The 27,638-nt window shown below is 34.4% G+C and overlaps 1 protein-coding gene across 1 annotated transcript in view; it reads left to right on the top strand.

Moving 5' to 3' along the window:
• The window catches only part of LOC149796251 (protein YIPF5-like), a 189,076-nt gene that overhangs the window by 10,492 nt on the left and 150,946 nt on the right, over window positions 1-27,638 (top strand). Inside the window, exon 4 of the mRNA XM_089960890.1 lies at window positions 4,260-4,294. Within this exon, the coding sequence (XP_089817016.1) occupies window positions 4,260-4,294 (35 nt within the window). The remainder of the gene's footprint in view (window positions 1-4,259; window positions 4,295-27,638) is intronic.

Here is a 27,638-nt window from a genome sequence, read left to right as displayed (position 1 = left end):
GCCAACTACAATACTGATAAAACAATTTTGTATGCATCTAAACAAATTGCCGTGGTTTTTTAAAGGAAGTGATCTTGTCACGTGATTCGTTAGTCGCAGTCTGGTACCCTATTGTTTTTATACATTTGTTGAAAGTGAGTGAGAGAAGCCAAAACGGCTTCTATATGTACCATTAACATCACGCAGATTTGACCTCGCGGCCGCTAGGATTCGTAATTTTTTGACAATTATTGTCAGTAGTAATAGCCACTGATTATCAAAGTGAACAATCTCAACATCTTACTTAGGGAAGCCATAAAGGCTACCAAACCATTTTCCTGCTGACTTGGGTATTGTACATCGATACTGCCACTTCTCAGCTGTTACTACTGTTCAATAATTGTAATTTTAACAATTATCAGAGTGACGAAACCGGACTTCTTACTATAACACAGCAGTAAGGCTAATTGGATTACATGTACGTACCCTTTTGTATGGATTAAAATTTGAGTCTTTCTCGGTTTTTATGGAATAAATTTGGCTTCTCGTGAGGCGTAAATGATATAATATTAACCTTAGTGGTAAATGTACTTTACTCAACACTTCTTTCAGTAACGAAAACCTGACATCGGGAAACAGAAATCGGATTACTTAACACACATTATGAATAAAATACTTGTTCTGGATACATATTCAAATAAAATGCGGCCACTTGTGAGGGGTAAATTTTATAATTTTGCACTGATATGCCGGCCGCTGGCCGCGTTAGCCGGGTGGCCTTTCGCGAGGGGTACTTTTGAACACAAACTCGTCGGTGCCAGCGGATTCTGGCCGTAAGGAGCGGGTGGCCGCTGGTCAGGGGGGCCGTTCAAGAGGGGGACTACTGTACCAAGAAATCAATATCTGTGCCAACATTTAAATGACATTTTGAATGGTTATGCCATGTACATGTCAGCAATACCCTACTCACATTTAATGCTTAAGAATAAGAGCTATTAATGTATGTTAACTTGAAATAAATTAGTTCTTAAAACAAGAAGAAACTTTTTATAATTAGTGCTACTTTTAAGTGAACATATAAATGTTTTGAAGTTAATTTTAACTTTCTTACTACTTACTCATACTTGTTACAATATAGTCCCCCGTCTTTTACGGCCACTTTCCCAGTGCTGAATGGTGTGGCATATAAGAGGGGGACCACAATATGTATATGTGTGTGTGAGTGTGTGTGTTTTCATTCTCTTATTTGAATTAAGCCCTCTGTTTTTCAAGCGTTTAACATTGCTTTTAAGCAATACTTTTTTTTCCACTTGAAAATTATGTTTTGTATTTATTATAAACATATTTTGTACATGTATAAAAATGATAATATTCATGCCAATTATGTTCATACTTGAAAGTGCATATGATTGGATGGAGAGATACATTCAGTGCATATTGACCATATGACTTTTAAAGAGCACAGAAGAAACTTTACATTGTAATTAAATTTAACTGCTAGTAGTAACTAGATTATAGTATTGTAATTGCAAGTTGGTTGTCTGAAACTTCACTAAAACTGGCAGTTAAAAAGCTTTCTAAACTACATTGAAATAACCCCTGTAGCAAATACACAAACGTCTTCGTGAATGTTTTATCCATCAGTGTCAATCACGGCCACAGAAGCAGTTATCTGTTGTCAAGTGATGTGTATGGAGATGATTAGTGAGACCAATCTTTGCGCTGAAGTCTCTCCCATATATTGAGCAGACAAGGGTTGGTATAGAAATAGAGGATGTTGGTAGCTCTGACCTTATGAGTGGCACATTTTTTCTGTGTCTCAGGAATTTTCTGCTTTTCTTTTGCATGAGTGCCAGATGTGATCTTGCTATGCCAGGAGGGACAGTTTTGTGCAAGGGTCTCCCACGAGGCACTGTTGATATGCAGATTTTTCAAGGGCACCTTCACTGAGTTCTTGAAGTGCTTCTCTTGTCTTACAACAGCATGTTTTCACTTGCAGAGTTTGCCATATAGCAGCTGTTTTGGAATATGTTTACCAGGCATACTTGAGCACAGGTGTCTTCATACAATACTGTTCATCCCATGTTCATTGTTACTGATAAAATATTATGGTAACTATTCATAGGAAACTGCTGATAAAATATGGTAACTATTCAGAGAAAACGCATTGAAGCAATAAAATCGATATATGAATAAACTAGAATTTTTTAACCGAATGAACAAAACCATGAACAAATGTAGCAGTCTGCATGATATGTGATTGCAGTTATTTTTAGAAAGAGGGGTTTTCTTAATATTGCCACTCATTTTCTAGACCATGCCTTCTATGAATTGTATCTTTTCATTAATCTATTTTCCCAATGATTTATTAGAACATATAATCTTATAAAGTGGTATTTCTTAGACAAAGTGACAGAATTAAAATAACTTACAGTATGGTAAATTAATTCCTATTTCTTAAATAGTTTTATAAATTCTGTTAGATCTGATTAAATCCAGAAAGGTATTCCAAATGATAGCTATTGTGTACTGATGTGTAATCAGTACAGTAGAAAACTGTTTTAAATCCAAATGTCGTTAAGTGAATTAAAGGTAAATCCAAAATAATCCAAAGTCTATATAAATATCCAAATGTCCTTTGAATAAACTCATAATAGTCCATTATAGCTTTTATATAGGTATTCAAATATTCTTTAAAATGAAAGTTCTATACACAGTCATTTCAATGAAAAAATGTAAATGAATAAATTTCTCTAACTCTTTACAAGTCCGGTCAAATCTTAAGAATGGTGACTTCCGTGTCTTTTTTTCTAATATATAGAAATTTAATGTGTAATTGTCAGACTGCTTGTACCATGCTTTCGTTGAATCATTCTGTATTTTAAAATGTCAACAAATCAGTTGATTCAATCTGGCTAATCAAAAAGTCAGTCAAGAGCCTTTTTCAGAAACACACAGATGTCCACTTACATCACCTATTTAGACCAAATGATATTTATCCCAGTTCTTCAGTACATCCATCTTGATTTATGAATAAAATAGTACACATTATGCATGACTCATTTTCAGAGTACAAAACCCATCCACAGGATCTTAGAATTAAAAATATCATTAACTAAATGACTCTAACAAAAACTGTTATTATAAAAGCAATATACATGATATAGATGTACATAAAACTGCCCCTCATAAAGAAAAAGAAAGATTTATGTCATACAACTTTTTTAGCATCTTTATGAAAATACATATGAATAATGTTGCACAGGAATATGAATAACACAATATGTATACAGAATAATGCAACATAATATTTTTATACATGTTCAGTCAAATTTTCTTTTCCTTTGAACATCAATACTGTTTGACTGTAACATCAATCTCAGTTGTAACAATCTACACTAACAAATACAGATATAAAAACTCGGCTCAGAATTCTTGGATCTGGTTGGGTAGTGACTTGAGTCATAGTCTAAGTTTAAGTTAAGTTTGTGAGAATAAATTAAAGTTTGGAATACAAAAATTCTTGATGCTTGAACCATTTGCAACCCTCCCATAAATGGAACCCAAAATTTTGGCTAGACTTTTTAGAGCCAGTACAAAGTAATATGGACCAAGTTACTGTTCCAGTGGCCAAAGTGGTTAGGGCATCTGCTTTGTATATAGGAGGTTGAAGGTTCGAAACCCAGGAGAGTCATACCAAAGGCTTATAAAATTGGTACTAGCAGCTGCCTCGCTCGGCACTCAGCATTGTTAGGACTGGTTGTCCTGGTGTCAGAGTAATGTGATTGGTTGGGACATGGTGCTATGTGTCTGCAGCATGATGTCCCAGTGCTAGAAATTACTATAAACTGCCACACTGCATACATTGTGCCAATATGACATGAAAATTGTTTAAGCTATGTTAAAAATCCAAATCTCTCTTTCTCTCTCTCTCACACACACACACATACACACACAGAGTAAAGTTGTGACCACAGTGTGCTGGGATAGGAAATACTTAATGGCTTGTACTTTGCAGGTTCCAATGCATTACATCTACAATAAGTTGTACATTGCCAGTTTGTATGTAATAAAACTAATATGGTCCTTATAATTTAATTAATCATTTATTAACATAAATGCCACCATGAGGCATTTAAGCAAGGAGCAGCACTGCTTAAAATTAGAAAAATTGGACCATGTCATCTGGTCAAATGTTTTAGTTACAAAGGTAGCACTAGACAGGACCATAATCCAATTTTATGGTTAAAATCTGTATTTTTTTTACATTTTTGTTTCAGAGCTGGGAATTAACTTTGATCACATAGCTCAAAAGGTAGGTGGACCTTACTTTAACACATTGGTTTGATTTATAGAGTTATGCTCCATACTGTTAGAATCATCTTACTTTTGAAAACTAAAGAAGAAGCAAGAGATCTTGCAATATTTGTAGAAGTCTTTGTTTATAGGACACATAAACATGACTCAGGCATACCTTGAGAAGGATACACCTCTGCCAAAGTGTTAGTTTTGCTGGCGTCCACTGACAGGGACCATATTCTTGTCAGGTGTTTAGTCTTCCACCCTGTGGGTGAAAGCTTTTGATGTGGTTTCAGTTAATGATTTTTATGATGATGTATCACTAGAGAAAATCTTGGACATTCAAGAAATGTGGTTAATACTGTATCTTTGGTATTTTATATTTTGTAACTTTTATCATCTACTTTCTACACATTTTGCCAAATTTTAACATCATTACTTTTTATCTTTTATCTTGTAGTACTTCATATTTGCATTTATTTTAAAGGGTTTGTGTTCACACAAATGTTTTGTGCAATTCTTTACATTTACATTTGCATGAATTGTGATCTGCATCATAGCCAATATTGTGCTGATGTGTCATTAAATGTTATTACAGACATGCGTACATATATATGTACATAGATACTTAAAAGCATACATAAACACACACACAAAATACATACAGATGTTTAAGCTGTAGGTATTTATGGAGTTACATTTTTGACTAGCTTTTTTATGTTATCCCAGTATTTTGGAATGAGCAGTAAGAAATAGCAATCACTGTTAGTTATGTGGGTCTCTGTTTTGTCAGTAGTACAAAACCTCTCTTTCTGGAAACTTTAGTTTGGACATAAAACATAAAATCTTGAAATCTCGTTGGAGAAGATTTAGGTCAGATTTAAGTTTGACCACTTAAAATATCTTCAGTCCGATCTTAAACTTTACAGGTATGTTGATGAAATATGGTCCAATATTCTCCTTTAGTCTAAGAAACTTTGAATGCAATAATATTCCTTTTTATCTAAGTAGAGAAGTCATTAAGTGAATCAAATTTCTTGTCTTCTGAGCTCACGGTACCCACCATATGGAGAAGCCCATCATGTTGTGATGTTGCCCATCATAAGTCAGTCTGTTCCATTTCATTTTCTGCACAAAACATCCACAATATACCATTATCAGACATTGTAATTTGCTTACATTCTGGAGCAAAGGAAGAAATCATTCAGTTAAGGCACAAAGGATAAAAGGTAAGATTACAAGGACTAAAGGATTTGTACTTCATATACTGTAACCACATTTTTAAGATGGCTTGCATTTTAGATAAGGAAGATAACTCTTGATTTTGGTGTAAAACATCAGTGTCACAGTTACTCTAAAAAGAAAGATGGTTTCTGCATAATATCTTGATATCTTTATAACTACTTTGATGAAATTTTGTGGATCAGTTGCGTTTTAGACAAGGAAGGCAGTTGGGGTCAAGGTCAAAGTCATAGGGACTGAAAAAAGGAAATTGATTTTCATAAAACTTTGTCATTTTTGTACCGTACAGTTTAACTAAACGTTTTCTATGGTTTGCATCTGAGGAAAGGAAAACACCAGTCCTAATGGTTTTGAGGGTAAAAGGTCAAAGTCAAGGTCAGAGGGACTTCATGCAGGTATATGGTTTGCACAGAATAATTAGAGTCATGTGGCACAAACCATGACCAAACTTTGAGGATGGCTTGTTCTTCAGGCAAGGAAGGCACATATGTTTTGGGGTCAATGTACCAAAAGTTAAAGACTTGGAAAAAAAGATTGCTTCCACAAATAACCTGATTTAACAGGCACATAATGTACTGTTTGCAGTACTTTTTTTTTATGTGAGGTGGTTTCATGTAATATACTTCAATTTCAAGCATATTTTATTCAGTGTCCTTATTTTCTTATTGTTCACATTTACAAAAATGCCATTGCATCTTATTTGAACAAGTACATTTCATTATGACAAAACACTTTGAAAACTCTTGTAGAAATGTGATTGATAATGTAATTGAAGTCATTTCAGCTGTTTGCAATTTTGTGGTAAATTATAATATTACAGTCAAACCTGTCTTAAGCAGCCACTTTTGGAAAAGAATCAGATCGACCTCTTAACGCTGGTGACCTCTGAATAGAGGGTTCAGCTATCAAAGATGGTTTTGTAATAGATATTGTGCACCATTTGCTGCTATTATTGTCATTATTATTGTTGTTGTTGTTGTTGTTGTTGTTATTATTTTAATTGACTTTATTCTAAAAATAAAGTTTTAATCTATATTCTTACATTTTTTAAGATTTTTTAGATTTATGGGTGGGTGGTTTAAGGCAGTTACACAGTGAAACATTCACTGTATAAATTTATCATTCAGCATTTCTAGTAGAATGGGGCTTCCTTTAAAAGATTTACTCCAGCTTACTAGAGATGTCAAAATTTTAGAAAAAAGTCTACCGGGTACCTGACAGTCCTAATGATCCAGCTGAGCTGCTGGGCTGCAGCAGAAATAAGAGACCTGGTCAAAAGAGAAAGTGATAAATAAGTTTTTGACAGGTCACCCTTGTTCCATGACAAGTGAAAGCAATGTTGTGTAAACAGTAAACACTGATCCCATCATATATTTAGTATCTGATGTGCTTCGGTTGTCAACCTAACCTCTATATTCTTGCAAAATTTGGCATAGCATTCCTTAAACATTTTTTTAAATAACTGAATATCTTAAATGAAATGTTGACTGCAATGTTGATCCATGATCTGTTCTTGTATTAAAATGGGCAACCTAATGCTTAAATGCCTGTTGACAGCTGTTGATATTTTTATCACATAGATTTTTAATGATGATCTGGTATGTACATCATGACTTTTTTCTTGTACAGTACTGCATTTGTACATACAGATTTGTGCAGACTTTTCCATAATATTATCTTGCTTCAGTGGTTTGTGTTACTTTGTGTTTACTTACATTAATTGCCACACACTTATCTGATGAGAATGAGCAGTATTTTAAAGCTGAAATTACAGTTTTGCATTATAAACTATAGAAAAGAAGAATTTATGCGATCTTGACACTCTAGCTATTACTATGCGTCAGGTATTGATAAAATTTGCTGAATAGCTCAGACTTAAGCAAATTCAATATAAATTAGAATTTTATGGTATTTACATGGATTGAAAAGAATTTTCAGTTGGCTTACTTGTCCTGCAAGGCCATGAGTTGGAACTTGTACAATCCCTGCATAAATGCCACTCATGTTGCACTGTACATAATACTGAATCTGTTTGAATGACATTCATCTTATGCTGTACATAATACTGAATCTGTTTGAATGACACTCATCTTGCACTGTGCATAATACTGAATCTGTTTGAATGGCACTCATCTTGCACTGTGCATAATACTGAATCTGTTTGAATGAAACTCATCTTGCACTGTGCATAGTACTGAATCTGTTTGAATGACACTCATCTTGCACTGTGCATAATACTGAATCTGTTTGAATGACACTCATCTTGCACTGTACATAATGCTGAATCTGTTTGAATGACACTCATGTTGCACTGTGCATAATACTGAATCTGTTTGAATGACACTCATGTTGCACTGTGCATAATACTGAATCTGTTTGAATGACACTTATCTTGCACTGTGCATAATGCTGAATCTGTTTGAATGACACTCATCTTGCACTGTGCATAATACTGAATCTGTTTGAATGACACTTATCTTGCACTGTGCATAATACTGAATCTGTTTGAATGACACTCATCTTGCACTGTGCATAATGCTGAATCTGTTTGAATGACACTCATCTTGCACTGTGCATAATACTTAATCTGTTTGAATGACATTCATCTTGCACTGTACATAATATTGAATCTGTTTGAATGACACTCATCTTATGCTGTACATAATACTGAATCTGTTTGAATGACACTCATCTTGCACTGTGCATAATACTTAATCTGTTTGAATGACACTCATCTTACACTGTTCATAACGCTGAATCTGTTTGATTGACACTCATCCAACTGGATGAACATCTTAAAAAAGTGACTTGGTCAGTATACATGGTTAGTCTTGGTCAGTATACAAAATTAGCCTTTGTTTGTATGCATAATTAGCTGTTGTCAATATACATAATTAGTCTCAGTCACTATACAAAATTAGTCTTGGTCATTGTACATAATTAGTCTTGGTGAGTATACATAGATTAGACTTAGTCAGTATACACAGATTACTTTTGGTCAGTATACATGAATAATCTTGGTCAGTATACTTTTTTGACTGTTTAAAGCTATAAGGGACCATTGTTTCCTTATGAAACACATGTGCTTCGACTTCAGAAAGCAGGTAACCCTTGATTGTATGACTTTTATACAGGAAATTCCTCAGAGGGAAATGAAAATAGCCACTGAGACCAGGTGACTGTCAAATAAAAGTGACCATTAGGGTGGGTTTTACTGCAGTGTTCAACTTGGTGGTGGCAGCTTATGGAAAATGATGTTCAACTCATTTAACAAAGTTTGTATTTTGAACAAAACAATTAATCCTGATCTGAAGGCACAGTTTTATTTTTATTGTCAGCAAATATTGTCACAATGTTCAGTTGATGTTTTATTTTCAGAGATTTGTAAAGTTTGTTGTTGTGATGTCTTACAGTTTACTTCTTCTCAAGTCAAAGTATAAGGAATAATTGATATTTTGAGTTGCTACTTTTGTGTGCAGGGAAGGGCAGGTAGTTGACAAGGGGAAAAACTCTTATAGCCATAACTTGAATGTTGAGGGAAGTAACTGTTAATATTGCATAATTGTGAGTAAGCATTGCATCATTATTCTTATTTAATAATGTCAGTTGTTATCTTGATTAAATATGTTATCTAGTGTAATGCTGCAATAATTGCAGGCAAATAATTTTAGAATCCTTGTGTCAAGAAATAAAAAAATGGAAATTTTTGGTCATAAGGGAAATTCATTTTTGTACTAATTGAATCATACTTTATTATTGTTATTATTATTATTGCTGACAATTTCTTTTCAAACACCTTCCAAAAATTACATCTTGTTTACAACTTATGCTAGAGGTACAGAACATCCCAGTAATTTGTGAGTAGGAAGAAAAATGATTTGGGGCAGTTTTCTAAAGTCAGGGATAGAAAAAGTTAATTTATTTTATTTGTCAACTTGGCCAATATACTTTTAATTGCTGCCGTTGGGACAACATAATGTCTTGATATGCCACCATTATTATCATGCCTAGTGAAGAGGGTACAGTATTGGGAATCTTACTTTTTTGTTTTTAAAGAGGCCTTTTGAATCCTTCCGAGCGTCTGTAAAATCCTGGTATTTTAATAATTTATGGTTTGAAAATATCAATATAAGTTCTTGTTGGTCATTGCCAATTATTTGTTTCGAAGTATTAGACTGGTTCCACCTTTTATTTGCCTGCCAAACACACCATATTTTAAAACAATAAGGAAACCAGACAGTCAATGTTTGTTTCATGGAATAAATTTCAGTAAATATTTGAATGTTTCATTAAGTTAGGTTGGTAGTCAGTCTAGTAAAACACCATGGTCAATCAAGAATTTATTAAAATTGTTAAGTGTCCTCCAGAAGTTTAAAGTGTCTTCTTAAAATTTATGTGGGATACACTTTGTCCCCTAAAAATTTAATCTAGGCCCAACACTGCAAATTACAAGCACTTAGTCATAATAGTGTTATAAAGAATTGATTGACTAACCTGCTATTCTGCTATAAAGTTAAAACTTGTTCATGTAGATTGTTTCTCGGCATCATAGACTTAGAATAAACTGTAACTATTCATGATAGTACTGTTGCGGATCTTTTGTGTCCTTTGTCAGTAACAACTGTGCAAGAGACATTATATGGTTCCAAGAAGTCTTAAAAGTCTTGGAAGAATAATTTATATAAATGTATAAGTATTAATGCAGCCGTGATTTCATATTCTAACTTGAACCCATCCCATTATCCTGTTAAATGCAGGTGGAGGAAGAGGTGTTTGTGTGTATCTTGAGATATAGATACCCCTTAGAGAGGTGCATGTTGCCAACAGTAATGTTTAGTGTGAAATGAGTGTAAAGTCGACACAGGAATGCACAGCCAACAATGGAACATGATGCACACTTCCTGTAGTACTATGTCTACAGAGTTCATTTAGTGTACACAAGCTTAAATATTAGACTTAATCATGCCAGGATGCAAATGTCTGAGTGTCTTATCAAAAGACATAACTGTTCATAAATACAGTACTTGGTTTCAGTGTTGCAATTTTGTTTCTTAAATGTTTAATTAGCCACTATTAACTACCTAATACTACTGATAAGGAAAATTGACTCAGAAGATAATGCATTTAAATGTGACTATCATGCTGAAACTTAAATTTATCTGACAAGCTGATTTGCAAACTAAGACATTTTAAATGCCTGGCATGGTACACACACACACACACACACACACAGTTTCAACCTTAAAAGAGGAAGCATTTTCATCTGCCAAATCATTAACATGGAAATTGACAAACATTAAAACTACTGAACAGACTTACATTTTTGTAATATTAAAATATGCACATCATCTCATCAAATCAGTCCAAGAAGTTTAAATTATTTCCTTTCTGTGGGTAGATTCAGATTGCTGACTGCCGGCGAGAAATGCCCAAGGATGGTGCTGAGTCCACCAAGAAGTTTAAAGTGTTTCCTGGCTGTGGGTAGTATTCAGATTGCTGACTGTCAGAAATTCTCAATAGTGCTCTAGTCTGGCTATAATATTGTTCTAATGTCAGTAACATTCTTCACATGAAGCACAGATGCATACATTATATTATGACACCCTTTGTGAATTTTGCCTAATTTACAGACAATTTTGTTGTCATCATCACTATCACTCATGACTTCAATAATGATAATCAAATCTGGAAAATGACTATCACTTACTTGTGTTATAGACAAAGATAAAGACACCATTCATCCCTCTCCATTATGGATTACAAATGCAGTTAGTGACATATATGTCTGTCTGGTTTACAGTCATATTTACAGAGGTTTAAATTGAGGTCACTTGTATTAATATCAGTTTTGTGTTTCACTGAAATACTTTTTATGTTGTTGACCTTAAGTTAAAATAGTGCTGATCTGGCATCCAATATGTGGCCAAAATCTTGTTTTTAAATGGAAAGTCATTTTGACCATGGATTTTTCATCAAGAGAGTATTTTGAATGTGTCTGGTTGCTTCTAAATGAAAATGACTAACCCTCAATGTGGCCATCATGGTGACTGTCTTGAAAATTTGTGTTATCTCTACTCCTTCCAAATGGGTAGCTGTATCAACATGGGATTTTTGCCAAAGGCTTCTTATAAGACATATACCTACTTGGTCTTAATTAATGAAAAAAGTTTCATTTGCAATGCCAGTATGACTTTCAAAGTGGTTGCCTTGAAAATCTTGTCACTACTTCCTAGAAAGGATGATCCTTATGAAATGAGTTTTTCATCAAAAGACTTCTAATCAAGTCAGCTTTTTATGGAATGAAAATGGTGCCAATCTGGCATTCATTATATCCACCACTGCAGCTAATATTGAAAATCTATTTATTGCTTAAAAATATCAAAGATGGTTTCAGGACTCAGCAGTTAAAATGAAGAAATTGTTTTATCTTAAATTCATGAAAATTCTTAATTCCCTCGTTAAGATGCAGTCTGTCACAAGTTAGTGGCAAAGTTCATAATTGCTACCAGTAAAACTTTTATCTAACTAAATGTTTGTTGAACATTATAGCTGGCAGAAGAATGCACATTTATATAGATACATTGATTAAATTATGCAGTATAGATAATGCCCTACTAATAGGTGAGTTACTCTAGGTGCACAATAGGTGATTTTTTGTGCTGCAGTGTTGCATGAACAAGGGTTAGCATGAGCTTTGCTTATAAAGAGCTGACTTCTTCATTCTTACTGCAGAATTTCTAGAGTTAGAAGCAGTATAAGCATTGACCGATTTTTTTAGAACAATGAGTTAAACGTTGCTTGCTAGTTTGGTTCTCAGGGTACCAGTAGGTCACACGTGTAAACCCGGACAGTCTAGCTGTTGTACAACACCATGTTAAACTGGATAAGCAAGTAAGAGGTATCATTCAGTCCTTTATGGACATGCATTTGTTACATGTGTGGATGCAGACGTCTATTCTGTGTGGGCAGACATAATCAAGTATTTTATTTCCTGTGTGAATGCAAAAGTCTGTCCTTTGAGGGCAGACATATTCCAGTCCTGTGTGGACATGTAATTGTTCCCTGTTTGGGTGCACTTATTTAACCTCGTGTTGGCTTGCATAAATTCGTCCTGTGAGGACCAGTAATGCTCTGTCTGAGGACATACATCCATTCGATGTAGACAAATATATGTCCCTTCGGTGTATGCATGGTAGGCCATGTCTGTGTGAAGACTAGAATTTGGGATAAACTTTTATGAACATAGCATTCCTGTCATATTTTTGTATTACTTTAGCTTGAATATAGTGGTGGATAGATGTAGTGGTGGATAGATGTCTTATTCGTTTATTGAATGAAGTGTTAATAATGTAAATTCTGAATTTGTATATCATTTGAGACAGATTAAATGATATGTTTAATATCATGTATTTGTGTGCAGTTGTTGGTTACTCCTCTCGTACACAGGCACATAGACAGGCCTATTGTGAGTTGTAATTGTAAAGTTGTGACACAGTCCCTTCAGGGGACTCTTGCTCATTCTGGGTCTTTCAATTCAATTTACAAGGCAACAGTGAAATCCATGAAAATTGGCAGCCCACAAAAATTAGTGATAGATATACTGGATGTACTCAGGGGCCCAGAGTGGCTGACTGGTCTAAAGTGCTCTCCATTACGGATCATTGCCATCTCACCTCTGTCTGTGTGGGTTCGAGTCTCCGATTCAGCCAATGTGGGTATATGAGAAAGCTTGCCTGTAGCTTCTCTTGGGTTGGTGGTTCTTTCCAGGGTTTTCCTGGGTTCTTCCTCCACCATTAATACTGGCTGCCATGTATAGCCTATTGTGTGCTGAAAAATGGCATTAAACCCTACAACAACAACAACAACTGGATGTACTCACTTATAAGTCAAGTCAAACTGCAAATATCAGTGATCCTGATCTGCTTTGGTGTAATGCGCCTGCAGATCAGGATCTGTGTTGTTTGTTCATCTGATTACTTAATTTATTCCAAAAGCATTACAATGAAAGCTTATTTGAAATTTAAAACTACTTTTTTGGGAAGACCACTGATCATGAAAAACAGGAGTTTTCATGCACGGGTCAACACACACACACACACACACACACACATATAGTAACCTGTAAAGAGAGATTACTGTCTTGAGAGACAATATTTTATGTGGTTTCTGAACACGTTTCATATATATATATATATCATACAAATTTATATAGTCTTAGTAGTTAAGAAAAAACAACCTTTATTATATGCTGCTTAAGTTGGGCAGAGTTTGATGGTTTCAGGTCAGTTCTCTCATCATAGAAGCACTTAACCCTGTTTAATCAGGTGGTGCAAAACTTAATGGTCTATATATTAGCCTTGGCAAGTAATTGATGGAGCCAGCTAGGACTCCCCAAATAAACTAAGGAACACAGCCTGGCACGCCTTGATGGGTATTACACATGCTCAGTCACCTGCAAACTAACCAACATGCATACCATAATGGTTGCAAAAACAGCATGCCATGGCCTAATTCATAGGAACCATGAATTTGGCTAGTACACCATACCAAATTACCTGACCATTGCAGAATAATCACACTTAAACAAGCAAATAAATAAATCCTTTTGTAATTGTGGTTTTGTAGGAATTCAGGTCCTAAAATATGCAAGATGAGAAATACAGATCTATTTGTAAAACCTTGACACCTTAAAAACTGCAGATTTAAACAAAAATATAATTGTTACAAAATGGTAATAATAAATCACTAGCACGTAAACAAGTTCATTTTCTCTCAGAAATTCAGTTTGTAAAATAATTTGTTTTGGTTTGCTTTCTTTCTTTAAATTCTAGATATTGGAAAGGGATTTGGTTTGGATTTGCAAATTGATGGAGAGAACTAACTACCTTTAATCAAAAGACATGAGTTTGCACATTGTATTTTAATGGATCCTTAAAGCTTTATTCCCTTGCAAAAACAAATTGAGATGATGAAATAATGACTTTGTTGCTTCCTCAGTATAGTGAATAGTGATAAAAATCATTGAATAAAAGTAACACCAAAATCAAGACGAAATGGAGAATGTAAGCATGGATTGAAACTGTCAGGTGGATGATTTCACCTTTAAATAAAACCGAGTTGTTTCCCAGTTCATTGTTCATTATTCACTCATATCATGATGCACATAAACTGTTGACAGTATCTCCATGGCTTCACAGACAAGGTATAATTAATAGAGATATTTCATTACATTGATACACATGTTGCTACATTTTCATGGCATTATGGTATATCATATTATAACCCCTGTATTGAAATACTCAGATATCATAATATAAAATTTTGTTCCATTTTAAATGATAGTTTATGAAGTACATAAACCATAAAGGTGTATCTTAATATTTGTACATAGGTAAGGGAGCCTCATAATTAAAACCTAATGACATTTATTGTAAGTAATACTATTTTTGGGGATTCATCACAAGGGTTTCTGGAAAATTCAACAAGCCAGACTGGATCATCAAGCTGGATTTTGGTGCTGAGTATTGTAAATAACTTGCTGGTAATATTAGATCAGACTGACTTTGAGAAGGAGTGTCCCTTTTATTCCTAAGGCTCTAAAATAATTTATTACAGGCAGTGATTACATTATTCAATTTATCCAAGCAAAGGATGTCCCCTGAGGCACCATGCCCATGCTACTTCAATGCTTTATCACCAGAACTCAAAATGTGTCATGCTATTAAATATTTACGAGCCACATGATGAATTGGCATTATTCATTATTGCTTTTACCAACAAAACTCGAATTTGTACTTAAACTTACAGCTAGGGTATTTAGCAATCGGATTGATTTAAATTTATTCAGTTTGACCAGTTTAATCTTGTAAATCTTTGACTTAATTTTATGACTTGTGGTGATAAAATGAGAGCATTTAGTATTATTTGCATCCCTGTTTGGAAAGTTGGATAATAATGAAGCTGGATTGTGTAATAATGTGTGAACTTTTATATCTACGGTAATACAAATATGGTGTCTCTTCTACTTCCAATTCAATTAATATGCATTTTTTGTGGTTTTTTTGCAGGGTGATACCATTATTGCTATCTTCATATAATGTGCATTGTTATACTCTCCTTAAGAGGGCCTCAATGGAGAATAGTCCTTGACTAATGAGTCACCCTCTATAAATAAAGCATTATTATTATTATTCTTTAAATATTACTTGAATGACTGATTTGTTTTCAGGTTTTTTCTAGGATGCACAGTTATGGAATTCACAAAAATCTCTAATACAAAATCATTCCAAAATTCAACAGAAGGTGAACAAATTCTGCATAGTATCTGAAAGTCATATCTTTGTTTATTACTTCATTAACTATATATGTTTAGAAAATCACTCCTAATTTTGAATGGAGGAGAAGGAATGCACATTTCCACTACATCCCCACCTCCAATTTATAGTTCTGAAATAGTGTATTTTGTTGTAATTGGTTGGACTTGGATCCTCCTAATTCCCTCAAGGACTCACGTTACAAATTCAGCTCCCATAGTAAACTTGTGCAAAAACAATGATATTACAGATTCAATAACTTCAAATTTCTGAGTGTTTTTTTTCTTCCTGTAAAGAACTATTCTTGATGACAGCTTCTGCATAGAGAAAACCATATAAGCCATGGCATTTTCTGAATCTGAAGGTGTTTGAAAGATTGGTTTTCATTTCTGCACTAAAGAGTCACATAATTTAAGTAATGAGTTTTCCAAACTCAAATATGTGTAAAAGTACTTAAATTCCACCAAGAAAACAATGTCTTTGTTTGTTTGTTTTTTAGTTACAACTACAATAAGCTCTCAAAAGATTCTTTTTTTCTCTCTAAAATCTTAATTTCATTATCAACCACTCTGGCCATCCAAACCCATATATACCATACTCTATTTTATCTTCACCCATCTTTAGACATTCTTCAATATCATTAGTACCATGAGTCCTATAAAGATGTTATATCTCTTTTCAAACTAAATTTTTCTTACATGTAATTTATGGTCTCTTCTGTTTGAAAGGCAAGAGCTTTAGACCACTAGATCACCTGGAGTCCCCTGCAAGCAGTTTCTGACATAAGGCTATGATATTGAGCAGTTATTTAGGCATTCAGATCTGCATTTCCAAGCAAAATAGTTGACCTAGTTGTTATTTATACACATGTTTAGCAAAAAAATTTCATTTAGTAACTTGTGCGTAACAAGTTCGTGGTTAACCTGTGCCTATTTTCACTAAGCAAAAAATTGTTTGTTCAAGTAAATGATGGTTATCCATAGGCAAGGGTCGGGCATCTTCTTTCTTGGCCATATCTTATCAGTTCTGTAAGTGTAGGAAAAAAATCTGATTGAAGGGTTTTAATTATCCGTATGCTATGTCTTGTTGTCATGGTAACAGTACCTTGTAGGAAAGATTAAACAGTCATCAGATAAGATGTGAAATTGTACACACAGACTAACTGTTTAATACCTTGTTTGTATGGAAGGTTTTGGTTATGGATACATATTTGATTATAACCATGTAAGGCTTTGGTTATGGATACATACTTGATTATAACCATGTAAGGCTTTGGTTATGATACACATTTGATTATAACCATGTAAGGCTTTGGTTATGGATACATATTTGATTATAACCATGTAAGGCTTTGGTTATGGATACATATTTGATTGTAATCATGTAAGGCTTTAGTTATGGATACATATTTGATTATAACCATGTAAGGCTTTGGTTATGGATACATATTTGATTATAACCATATAAGGCTTTAGTTATGGATACATATTTGATTATAACCATGTAAGGCTAATTGGGATATTTCCTTGTATTACATTTTCTTATGGGATAAAGGGAAATAAAAATTATCTGACACAGGAATATGTAATGCATTGCAATATCAGAAAGGGCTCTGAGTGTCAAAGTAAAAAAAAGGAAATGAATGCAATTGCTAGCTTTAAATTTCTTTCTTTTTATTTATTTTATCTAAACCCCACATAAAGTTACTAATATCACAAATTTTGTATATAAAATTTAGGACAGTAAATTTCTTAATGATTACAAGTAACTACATCATTGCCAGTGGACATAAATATGATTTGATGGCATTCTCTTAATTTCTTGTAATTAGATTTTTGTCCTTTGAAAGCTAAGGGGCTTTTTTGTAGGATTACACATGCTGTGTACTGTTATACTAATTGCTTCTAAGTCTGGTCTAACTGTAAATATTATTGACTCTGATCTACCATCACATAATGCACTGGCAGATCAGTCTATGTTGTTTTTTCTTCTGACTAGTCCTGACAAACTGTATAGACCTGGATCTGCTGATATATCATATGATAGCTGATCTGGGTCTTTGCAGTATGTAGTTGGATCCAACTTGTACATGAATTATATTGTATGTCAGGAGGTTTAAATATGGCTTTGCAAGAAAGCTTGACTTATAAAGATGGTTCTGTTGCAGTTCTAAGGCTTTGTGTTCAACCAATTTATCACCACTGTACCAGAAGACTTACAGAAATCCATGAATTATATGATTTTAAAACATTCCATCAGAGGGATAACATTGGAGTGAAAGATTTGACTTTTATAGGGTAGTGCTCAATGGCTGCTAACTGGTCCACCCCCTCTGTAGGATCCAGGATGTAGAATAGGTATGATCCGCTTTCCTGCATCTTTTAAGAGAAAGCTAATGGCTAATGAGTCAGGAGGTGTGGTGGCTCAGTGGTTGGCATTCTGTACTTGCCACATGAACAGTTTAGGTTTAAAATCATATCATTGGATCAGCCTGGGTTGGCTACCACGGTGTATCCTTGTGCAAGGCACTGCACTTCAATACATCAGCACTAAGAACCCTACTTTTGTTGCTATGCCATCAAATGCAAAACGAAATCAAACTTTTCTGGTCCGTACTCCATAATGTACATGTAGCTAAATATCCAGTGGATTATTAGTATTTCTCTTATACATCTTGATTGAGCTAAGTTGCAACTGGAAGCTTTTTTATGTGTTTATCTTTTAGCAGTTTGGATAAAACTGGACAGAATATGTCTCAGTGGCCTGCTGTGGTTGTTATTATTTTATTTGTGTATCACAGTAAGAAAAGTCTTACCACATTAAAAAAAAAAAAAATGCTAGTCTTTATTAGTGAGAGGTAGAATACTTACCATACATACCACTTATGAGTCCAACATTCAAACTGCACAGACCCATATCTACTGTCACATAATTTACCGACAAATCTGGGTCAGTGCAGTTTGTTAGAAGTAATCAGTTGAGTAACAGAGAGCCTGATCTGCAGATACATTATCCTGTGGCAGATCAGGATCTTTACTATTTGCAGTTTGACTCAAATTATAAGCAAGTCTATATGGTAATTTAACCATGCAACCATTTTGAGAGTGAAGTCCAGAAGGGCAGATTTTTAATGTCAAGTATGCTGTCACATAATATGCTGGCAGATCTGGATCTGTGCAGTTTGTTAGGAGCACTGAGTTGAACAAACATCATAGAGCCTGATATGCAGATGCATTATGCTATGGCAGATCAGAATCTTTGTTGTTTGCAGTTTGACTTGACCTATAAACAAGTATATATGGTTATTGAACCATGCAACCATTTTGTTAGTGAAGTCAAGGATGTCAGATCTTTGAATGTCAAGTATTAAATAAGGTGGTCATTTGAGGCTGACAATGTTCATCTTACTCACATCATAAGTGATGTAATATGCACAGATGACACTTCATCAAACCAATCAATGATCATGATGATATTTATTTGACTGGATACCATGTCTGATCAAACATTGATCGGACAGACAGCCTCTTCATTGGTACAATCAACCAATCCATGGCCATGATGATATAGAACTGCATACCATGTTTGATCGAACTCTGATTGGACAGACAGCCTCTTCATTGGTACAATCAACCAATCCATGGCCATGATGATATAGAACTGTATACCATGTTTGATCAAACTCTGATTGGACAGACAGCCTCTTCATTGGTACAATCAACCAATGCATGGCCATGATGATATAGAACTGTATACCATGTTTGATCAAACTCTGATTGGACAGACAGCCTCTTCATTGGTACAATCAACCAATCCATGGCCATGATGATATAGAACTGTATACCATGTTTGATCGAACATTGATCAGATAATTACAGCCTCTTCATTGGTATAAACTGACAATAATGGCAGAGTGTACTTAAAATATGATATTTACAGCCTCTTCATTGGTATAAACTGACAATAATGGCAGAGTGTACTTAAAATGAAGGAATAATATAAATGGGAGTAGTAATCACTTAGTTTTTAAAAAAGATTTTTATTCAATGTCAAATCATGATACTCTTGTATCTATGCCAGATTACTGAACTTTCATCATTGTTAAGCTTGAAGGTGGCATAAATTCTTCCTCATTAGGATACCAGTACTTACAGAGGATTGCTGTATGATTGCATGCAACAGAGAGATAATTCTGCCTCACTACATCAGAAAAACAGTTGAGAAAAGCCATTTTGATTTTCCTTATCTCTCCCACATTGACATCTGACTTGTGTAGCAAGCAGATATGCAGTAGGCCTACTACATAATGACCATAATGTTTAGTGTTTGTTTGTATGCAGTACATCATAGATGCATGTCTGTTATTGATCTGTAATGGAAAAGTTACTGGATCCTTGCTAATCCAATCACATTTGCCTACTGGGAAATAACATTTTCTATGAAAGGTTTCTGTACAGGTTTATATTATTAATTCTGGAGGGACCTGTGGGACCTTCAAATCATCTTATATTGGATGATGTGATGTGCCCTTGTTCAAGACTCCTTATGTTGCTTGTCTCAGCATAATATACGTATCTTTCAGAAGAACACTAAGGCATTGCATGTGTCTTTTGTTTAATAGTTTTTTAAGGTCTTACATAGCATGATACATTACAGTCAGCTTTGGTTTTGGTGTTTGATGGCACTGCAACATTTAAAGGTTTTATCATGCCTAGAGAAGTGGACTAAAGGACACATCATGGTAGCCATTTCAGGCTGGTTCAAGTCCAAAACCATAACCACTGAGCCACAGTGGCTCCTCTTGTAATACAGTAAATGTATTAGGATATTTTTGAGTATAGATAGAGTGAGACAATGAAGTTTGTTCTTGTGAAATTTCTTGGCCTCAGCCATTAAGTACATGATCCGTTTACACCTTTAAGTCTCCTGTCACAGGTGTGGACTTTGTGGGGATGGGATTTAGTGAAGGGATGAAGTCGACTGTGGAGATAGATATAGTGAAGGGACAAAAGTGGACTTATGGGGACAGGACTAGTGAGGGACAGGAGTGGACTATATGGGAATAGAACTAGTAAAAGGACAGGAATGGACTGTGAGGATAGGATTAGTGAAGGGACAAAAGTGGACTTAATGTGGGGAATAGGACCAGTGAAGGACATGAGTGGACTGTGTGGGGATAGAACTAGTGACAGGTGAGAAGTGGGCTGTGTGGGGACAGGGCTAGTGAAGGTGTTACATAGATCTAATTTAATATATATTTATTTTAATTTAATTGTTTGTCAGTTTTTAAAAATTTATTCTATTATATGCTATTATAATATAAATTTATTCAATGGAGATGATATTTTTCCATAAAATTGTTTGACCTGAGTCATTCTTTTCATAAACACCAAGTGTTGATCTAAATTCTGACCTTGATTCAAAATTGGTAAACAAAGTTCTATTTTATTTTAAAATGATTGGTTGTTTCGAAGGTCATGATGGGATTACATTTAAGATGTAAACAACTTTTTTTATTTTTTTATTTCTTAGAGAAAATTATTAGTCTAATCAAGGCCTTATTCTGTGTACATGATACAAACATGATCATGTGACCCCCCTTCTGATTTCACAACTTGGGGGAATTTCGAAACTGCATCTTATGATACAATATAACCTTTGTTTTGAAAGAGATTTCTCAGTTTTGGGCTTTTACACTTAGTATCAAGTTGTTTTCTTTGTTGTTGCCAGATTTTGAGTTATCTTCAGATCATTTGGATTTCAAAAGGATTAATTCTTTATTCTCCGTAAATATTTGAAGAGTGCTCACACAGATTTTGGAAAGACATTGCTTACAAATTTAATTTGGATTTCCAAAACTGGAGTGCCATTATTTGTATTTCTACAAGGAACTGTAGATAAGCACAATACTGACTACAGCATATGTCATCTTGGATTTTACATCAAGATTCAAACTTGAAATTATTAGAACATTTATTACTAGGACTTTTGCAATTTAATTCATGGATTATTCTTAGATTATTTTTGGATTTGATTCTTGCAACCATAAGTTCTTCTCCTTTTTTCATTTTACAGAATTTTCCAGGAAAATAAATTATTTGTTGAATTTGAAAAAGCTTGTTGTTTTCACTTTCTGTGTTACTGTTTATTCAAGCCTAAACATGTAACAAAGGGACAAAAGTTAACTGTGTGGCGATTGAACTAGTGAAGAGACAGGAGTGGACTGTTTGGGGACAGGGCTAGTGAAGGGACAGAAAAGAGCGGACTGTGTGAGGATAGGACGAGTGAAAGCACAGGCATGGATTATGTGGCGATAGGACTAATGAAGGGACACAAACCTGGTTTCAAGAAAGCAAATTTATTTGCAGGGAAAAAGGGGAAAATGTAAAAGTCAACAGTTCTACCACCAAGGTGCATGTGTATGATTTGGAACTTTAATGTAGCTTTAACAATTTTTCAGTCCTATCGCTATGATGTCTGCAGTGTGGCAGTTTACAGTGATGTCTAGCACTGGGGCATCATGCCGCAGACATGTTGCATGATGTCCTACCCAGTCACATTATCCTAAAACCAGGCAGACCAATCCTAACACTAACCTTTTAATGCTGAGCGCCAAGTGAGGCAGGTGTTGGTACCATTTTTGTAAGTCTTTGGTATGACTCGGCTGGGGATCAAACCCACGACCTCCCGCATCCCAGGTACACGCTCTAACCACTAGGCCACCGGAGCGGTCTACCACCAAGGTGCACTGTTAGAAGAGTAAATACCATATAATTTATTAAAAATGTCTCTGCCTGTCTCAGTGACTTGAGTTTAATTGACATGTTATGTTGTAAAGCAACATGAAAGGCTTCTATCATAATGATAGATTGAACATCACTCCTATTATAAATCGATCATTTTGTATCCAGATGAAAAATTGAAATAATCACTCAAATGATAATGTTTATATTACTAAATTTAGTTATCAAGTCCTGTTTGATCAAAGCATAAAATCACTCCGTTACTGGGAACAGATATTCCATTTTCCCATTTTGCAGGTTAAAAACAAGGGGTCTAAATACACGAGACAAAAGCGTGGGTTGGGCCTCCTACATAACAAACCCTTATGTTGTCAGATTGGATCCTAAATCATCATAGTCAACTCAGTCCTAACTACACAGCTGAGAAGTCATGCATGCAAGTGATCAATCATTGTTCATTGCATCAGCTGAGAGTGTACTGGACTGTATAAGTTTACACTAATAGAAAAATCACACCTGTAATCAAAATACATGCATAGGATAAATGTGTATGTACAAGACATATTCAAATATGCATGTACATTATGCAGTCTAGGCTCTTGTAAATTATTAAATACATTCATCTAAAATTTAAATTCTCATAGTTTCCTGTATACAGTATGTGTAATCAATATTGTTATGGCATTACAGCTGTTAAATAAAAAGGATTGTTATTTGTACAGTATTCACAATCGTTCAAGACGGTGTCGGGAAGAGTTAAATGCAACACAGTCCAGAAAAATATCAAATCAGTCCACAAAATGCAGGTAATGTAGATCTCCTGTTTGGCCCGAACAGATCTTCAACCAGTTTCTTGTCTTCTATTCTATCAAAGTTGAAATGGAGTCAGAACTGTAATCAGCAAAATCCATAGAACTTGTCTGAGTATACATTAACAAGGTAACAACACTCTCATTCATTTATAAGCAAAATTAAAAGCACAAGGCTAAGTGAGTGCAACAGTGTAACAAAAAGAAATGTTAGTGTTATCAAGGCAGCAACAACATATAAAATCTGTAAAAGTAAATCCTATATTGACCACTGTTAACAGCAGGTAAGAAGTCCAACAAAATACATAACATACTAGCATAACATACATATTAACTGTTGTAGATGTCATGGCCGTTCATAAGATGTCTTTGACTAAGTCATGTGTTTTATTCCTGCCAATGAAAATCACCTACTTTATTATATGCATAATGGGCTAAAGTTGCAAATGGAGAAAACGCATCAAAGCATAGCGAATTGGTAAGCTGTTATTTAACCTTGAATGCATAATGCAAGTTTGTCAAACACAGCAGTTAAAGGTTGTGTGTGGCATAATTAGATGTGAAAAGTGAAGGACATACAGTAGAAATCACATGCATTAGATATGCATGCATACACAAGAAAAATTCATATATATATATATATATATATATATATATATATATATATATATATATATATATATATATATACATACATACATACATTTATATCACAATATACCCATAATGTAAATCATTAAATTTTCACATTAAAAAGATATTTTGACATCATTTACCGTGTAATGCATGCATACTCAGTTCCAGGAGACCTTTTCACATCATTTACTGTGTTCAGAATTTCTACTCAGTTCCTATAGACATATTTTCATCATTTACTGTGTAAGGTATATGTATATTCAGTCCCCATACAGCAAAGAAGACAGATTTTTACTAATTAAAGTAAGATTGTTGTTCATAAAGTGACCATTATACACAGACAGTAATAATGTAGAGTAAAATCCATCTGTCAGATAAAGTAAAAACAATCTTGAAATTCTTAAATTAATCAGCAAAATGCAGTTGTATATTCACTGGTGCTGACATCAAAGCAAAGTGCATTGTTTCTACCACTGAAAATACTCATCTATGTTTTGTTGCACCCATCTTAATGGGAAATAGAATATAGCAGTGACTTGTCTGCCTTGGGTAGTGTTGTCAGCTGATTCTTTATAAACCTTGTATACTCACTTATGAGACAAGTACATCCACAAACTGCACAGACCCAGATCTGCCATCGCATAATGCGCAATCAGTTCTAAGTCTGTGTAGTTTTTGTTTGGAGTAATTATTAGAACAACATAGACCCTGATTTTGCAGGTGAATTACACTATAGCAGATCAGGGTCAGTGTTGTTTGCAATTTGACTTGACTTATAAGCAAGTATATATTGTAATTTGAATGTATTTCCTACATTTTTTATTATATATTCTCATCATACTTCGGATGAATCATTTTGAAGCTAAGATAATTCATTCTGTGAATGTGCATACATGCCCCTTTTGACCTTGGAGTCCAGATCACAGTCTTAAAATATTTGTGTTAAACTTTTGGTTCAAGTTATTTTCATTTGCTTTAAAAGATCTCCTAAATCTTTAGATGGATTTTCTTAAAGATGGATTTTCTTCACACTTAGGATGAATCATTATCAAACTAAGACAGTTCATTATGCAACACATGCAACACGTTTGCTTGCCCTAATGACCTTGAAATTAAGGTCACAAATATAAAAGCTTTCTATTTGTGTTTGAGATAAATGTTTTCATTTGCTTTTATTTCCTAATCCCTTTGCCACTGCTGTATTGGCTTTACAGTGGTTAGAATGTATACCTCAGTTACGGGAGGTAGTGGGTTCGAGTCCTGGCTGAGTCATACCAGAATATTATATAAATAGTAATAGCAGCTCTCTTGCTTGGCACTCAGCATTAAGAGATTAGTATTCGGACTGGTTCACCTGGTGTGAAGATAATGTATCTAAGTGGGACATGATGCTACATGTCTGTGGCATGAAGCCCCAGTGATAGACAATCACTGTAAACTGCAATACTGCAGATATCGTAGTGACATGACTGAAAACATTTTCAAGTTACATTAAAAATCCAAATAACACACACACACACACACACTAAACCCTCTTTTGGATTTTCTTCATACTCTGGATCTGTCATTATGAAGCTAAAACAATTCATTTTGTGACATACTTCCTGAACCTTTTGACCTTGATATCAGGGTCAAATGTTTTACAGCAATGTTTTAACCCTGGCCCTGTCTCTTTTGTTTTATGACTTGGTGGCCCTGTCTGTGTTGTTTTATGACTTGTAGGCCCTTTCTCTCTTGTTTTATGATTTGCAGGCCCAATCTGTCTTGTTCTATGCATAGTAGTCTAAAATTACATGTGGTAAAAATGCATTAAATCATGGAGCATGGTGAACTGCAATTTACCATGAATGCATTACAAAGAGGTCAGTCAAATTCAATAAGGCTATATGCAACATAATTAGATAGCAAAAAGCGGACTAAAATGAATACCCTCATAATTGTTAAAACTGCATAGTAAAATGCAGTCAATAGTTTAACACAGTATTTGCAACACATGTAATATAAAATAACAAGTAAATAGCTGTAGTCAGTTTATTCTCTGACACTTGGAAATTTGTTACATCAGGTCTTATCTTTCAGTTTTATTGCTTGCAACCAGTGGTATAGTGCTAAATAAAGAAGTGAGGGAAAGCATTAAAGAAGTGAGGCAACAAATGTTACTCAGATATGGGTGTGGGGTGGGGGTGGGCTGACAATGGTGAACGCAAAAGGTAAGGAAATACACCATTATGTTAGGGAATGCTTTTCCCATGCAGTCTCACAGCACTACATTGCTTGCAACTTGTCCCTCAAAGCTCACTTGCAGTTGTTTGTTTGTTCAAATGTACATAAAGAGAACTTTAGGAAGGTAAAATACAATCTACCTTAAAATGACACATCTGTGTAAAGGATATATGTTTGTTAAGAGGACATTACCATCAAGACTGTGTAGGAAAATATTCTAGAGCTCTCAGATCATAGTTATCTTCGGTCTTAATCTATGGTATTTATTGAAAAATTATGTACCAATATGGCTGACCCATAAACTGGATTTATTAAATTATTATGTGCTTGGTAAAATCCTGACAGCATTTTTGGGGAACTCATAGCCTCAGTAGTGCCATAGTGAAATTAAAATAGCATATACCAGTGAATGTTATTCTTTTGAAATGCATGTACTTGATTGCATACCATTAGTAGGCACCCCAAGGTGTAGTCTGGTACAGAATGTTTGCTTAATGATAAACCAACCTATCTTGGGTTTATAAAAGCTTTTCTTGGTGATTGCTGGATGAAAAGAGCTCCTTACTATTTCCCAGTTATCTGATCAGAAATCTCTCATTCACTTTATAAAATCAAAATAAACTTCACAATTATAGTAGACAGGGTGTTTAGACCTACACCAGCATGTTATTGTTTGGATTTGTTTGTGTTAAACATCAACTGGGTGCTGGCTTCCAGCTGGATTTTTAAAAAAATTTAATGCCTTTGGAGTAGTCACTCTGAAGGAATAATGGATACAGCTGTGATATCTAATGAATGATATCATATTCATACAAATATCCCATGTTATGATTTGAATCTCTGATATCTCCCACGTGCCCAGAAAGCTTGAGTCCTCATAGGCAGTCAATACATAACAAATGTTCATGTATATTTCCATGTTAAAACACTGTACATAAATAACTGAATCCAGGATTTAACACCCTGTAGTCTGTTAATGCTTAAATTCTAGAGTTGATTGATGTCTGTAATACATTTTCATATCATTATTTTCGAGTCATTTTGGTTTCCATATCTAATTAATAAGAACACTTATCACCATCTGTATTATGCAGTCAGTCTTATTAAATAATGTTATAAATAAGCTGTTGCTTTGACCGGTTTCAGACTTTTTTTTAAATCTGGAAGCTCTTTAAATATTTTGTGTGATGTCATGCACTTGGTTATGACAGATTGTATTGCCCCCCCCCCCATTATTTTATCAGCATATAAAGAAGAAATTCCACATTTTAATCAGCTTCCTTAAGGCAGCCAATAGAAGTAATAATAATAATAATAATAATGAGGACTTTGTATAGCATCTAATCTTTAGAAGCTCTAAGAATTTTACAACATTAGACAACACCAAAAACATA

The sequence above is a fragment of the Sinohyriopsis cumingii genome, chromosome 6 (genome assembly GCF_028554795.1).
Source record: "Sinohyriopsis cumingii isolate HCF-2022 chromosome 6, ASM2855479v2, whole genome shotgun sequence".
Taxonomy (NCBI): domain Eukaryota; kingdom Metazoa; phylum Mollusca; class Bivalvia; order Unionida; family Unionidae; genus Sinohyriopsis; species Sinohyriopsis cumingii.
This window is presented reverse-complemented; position numbering and strand designations above follow the sequence as displayed.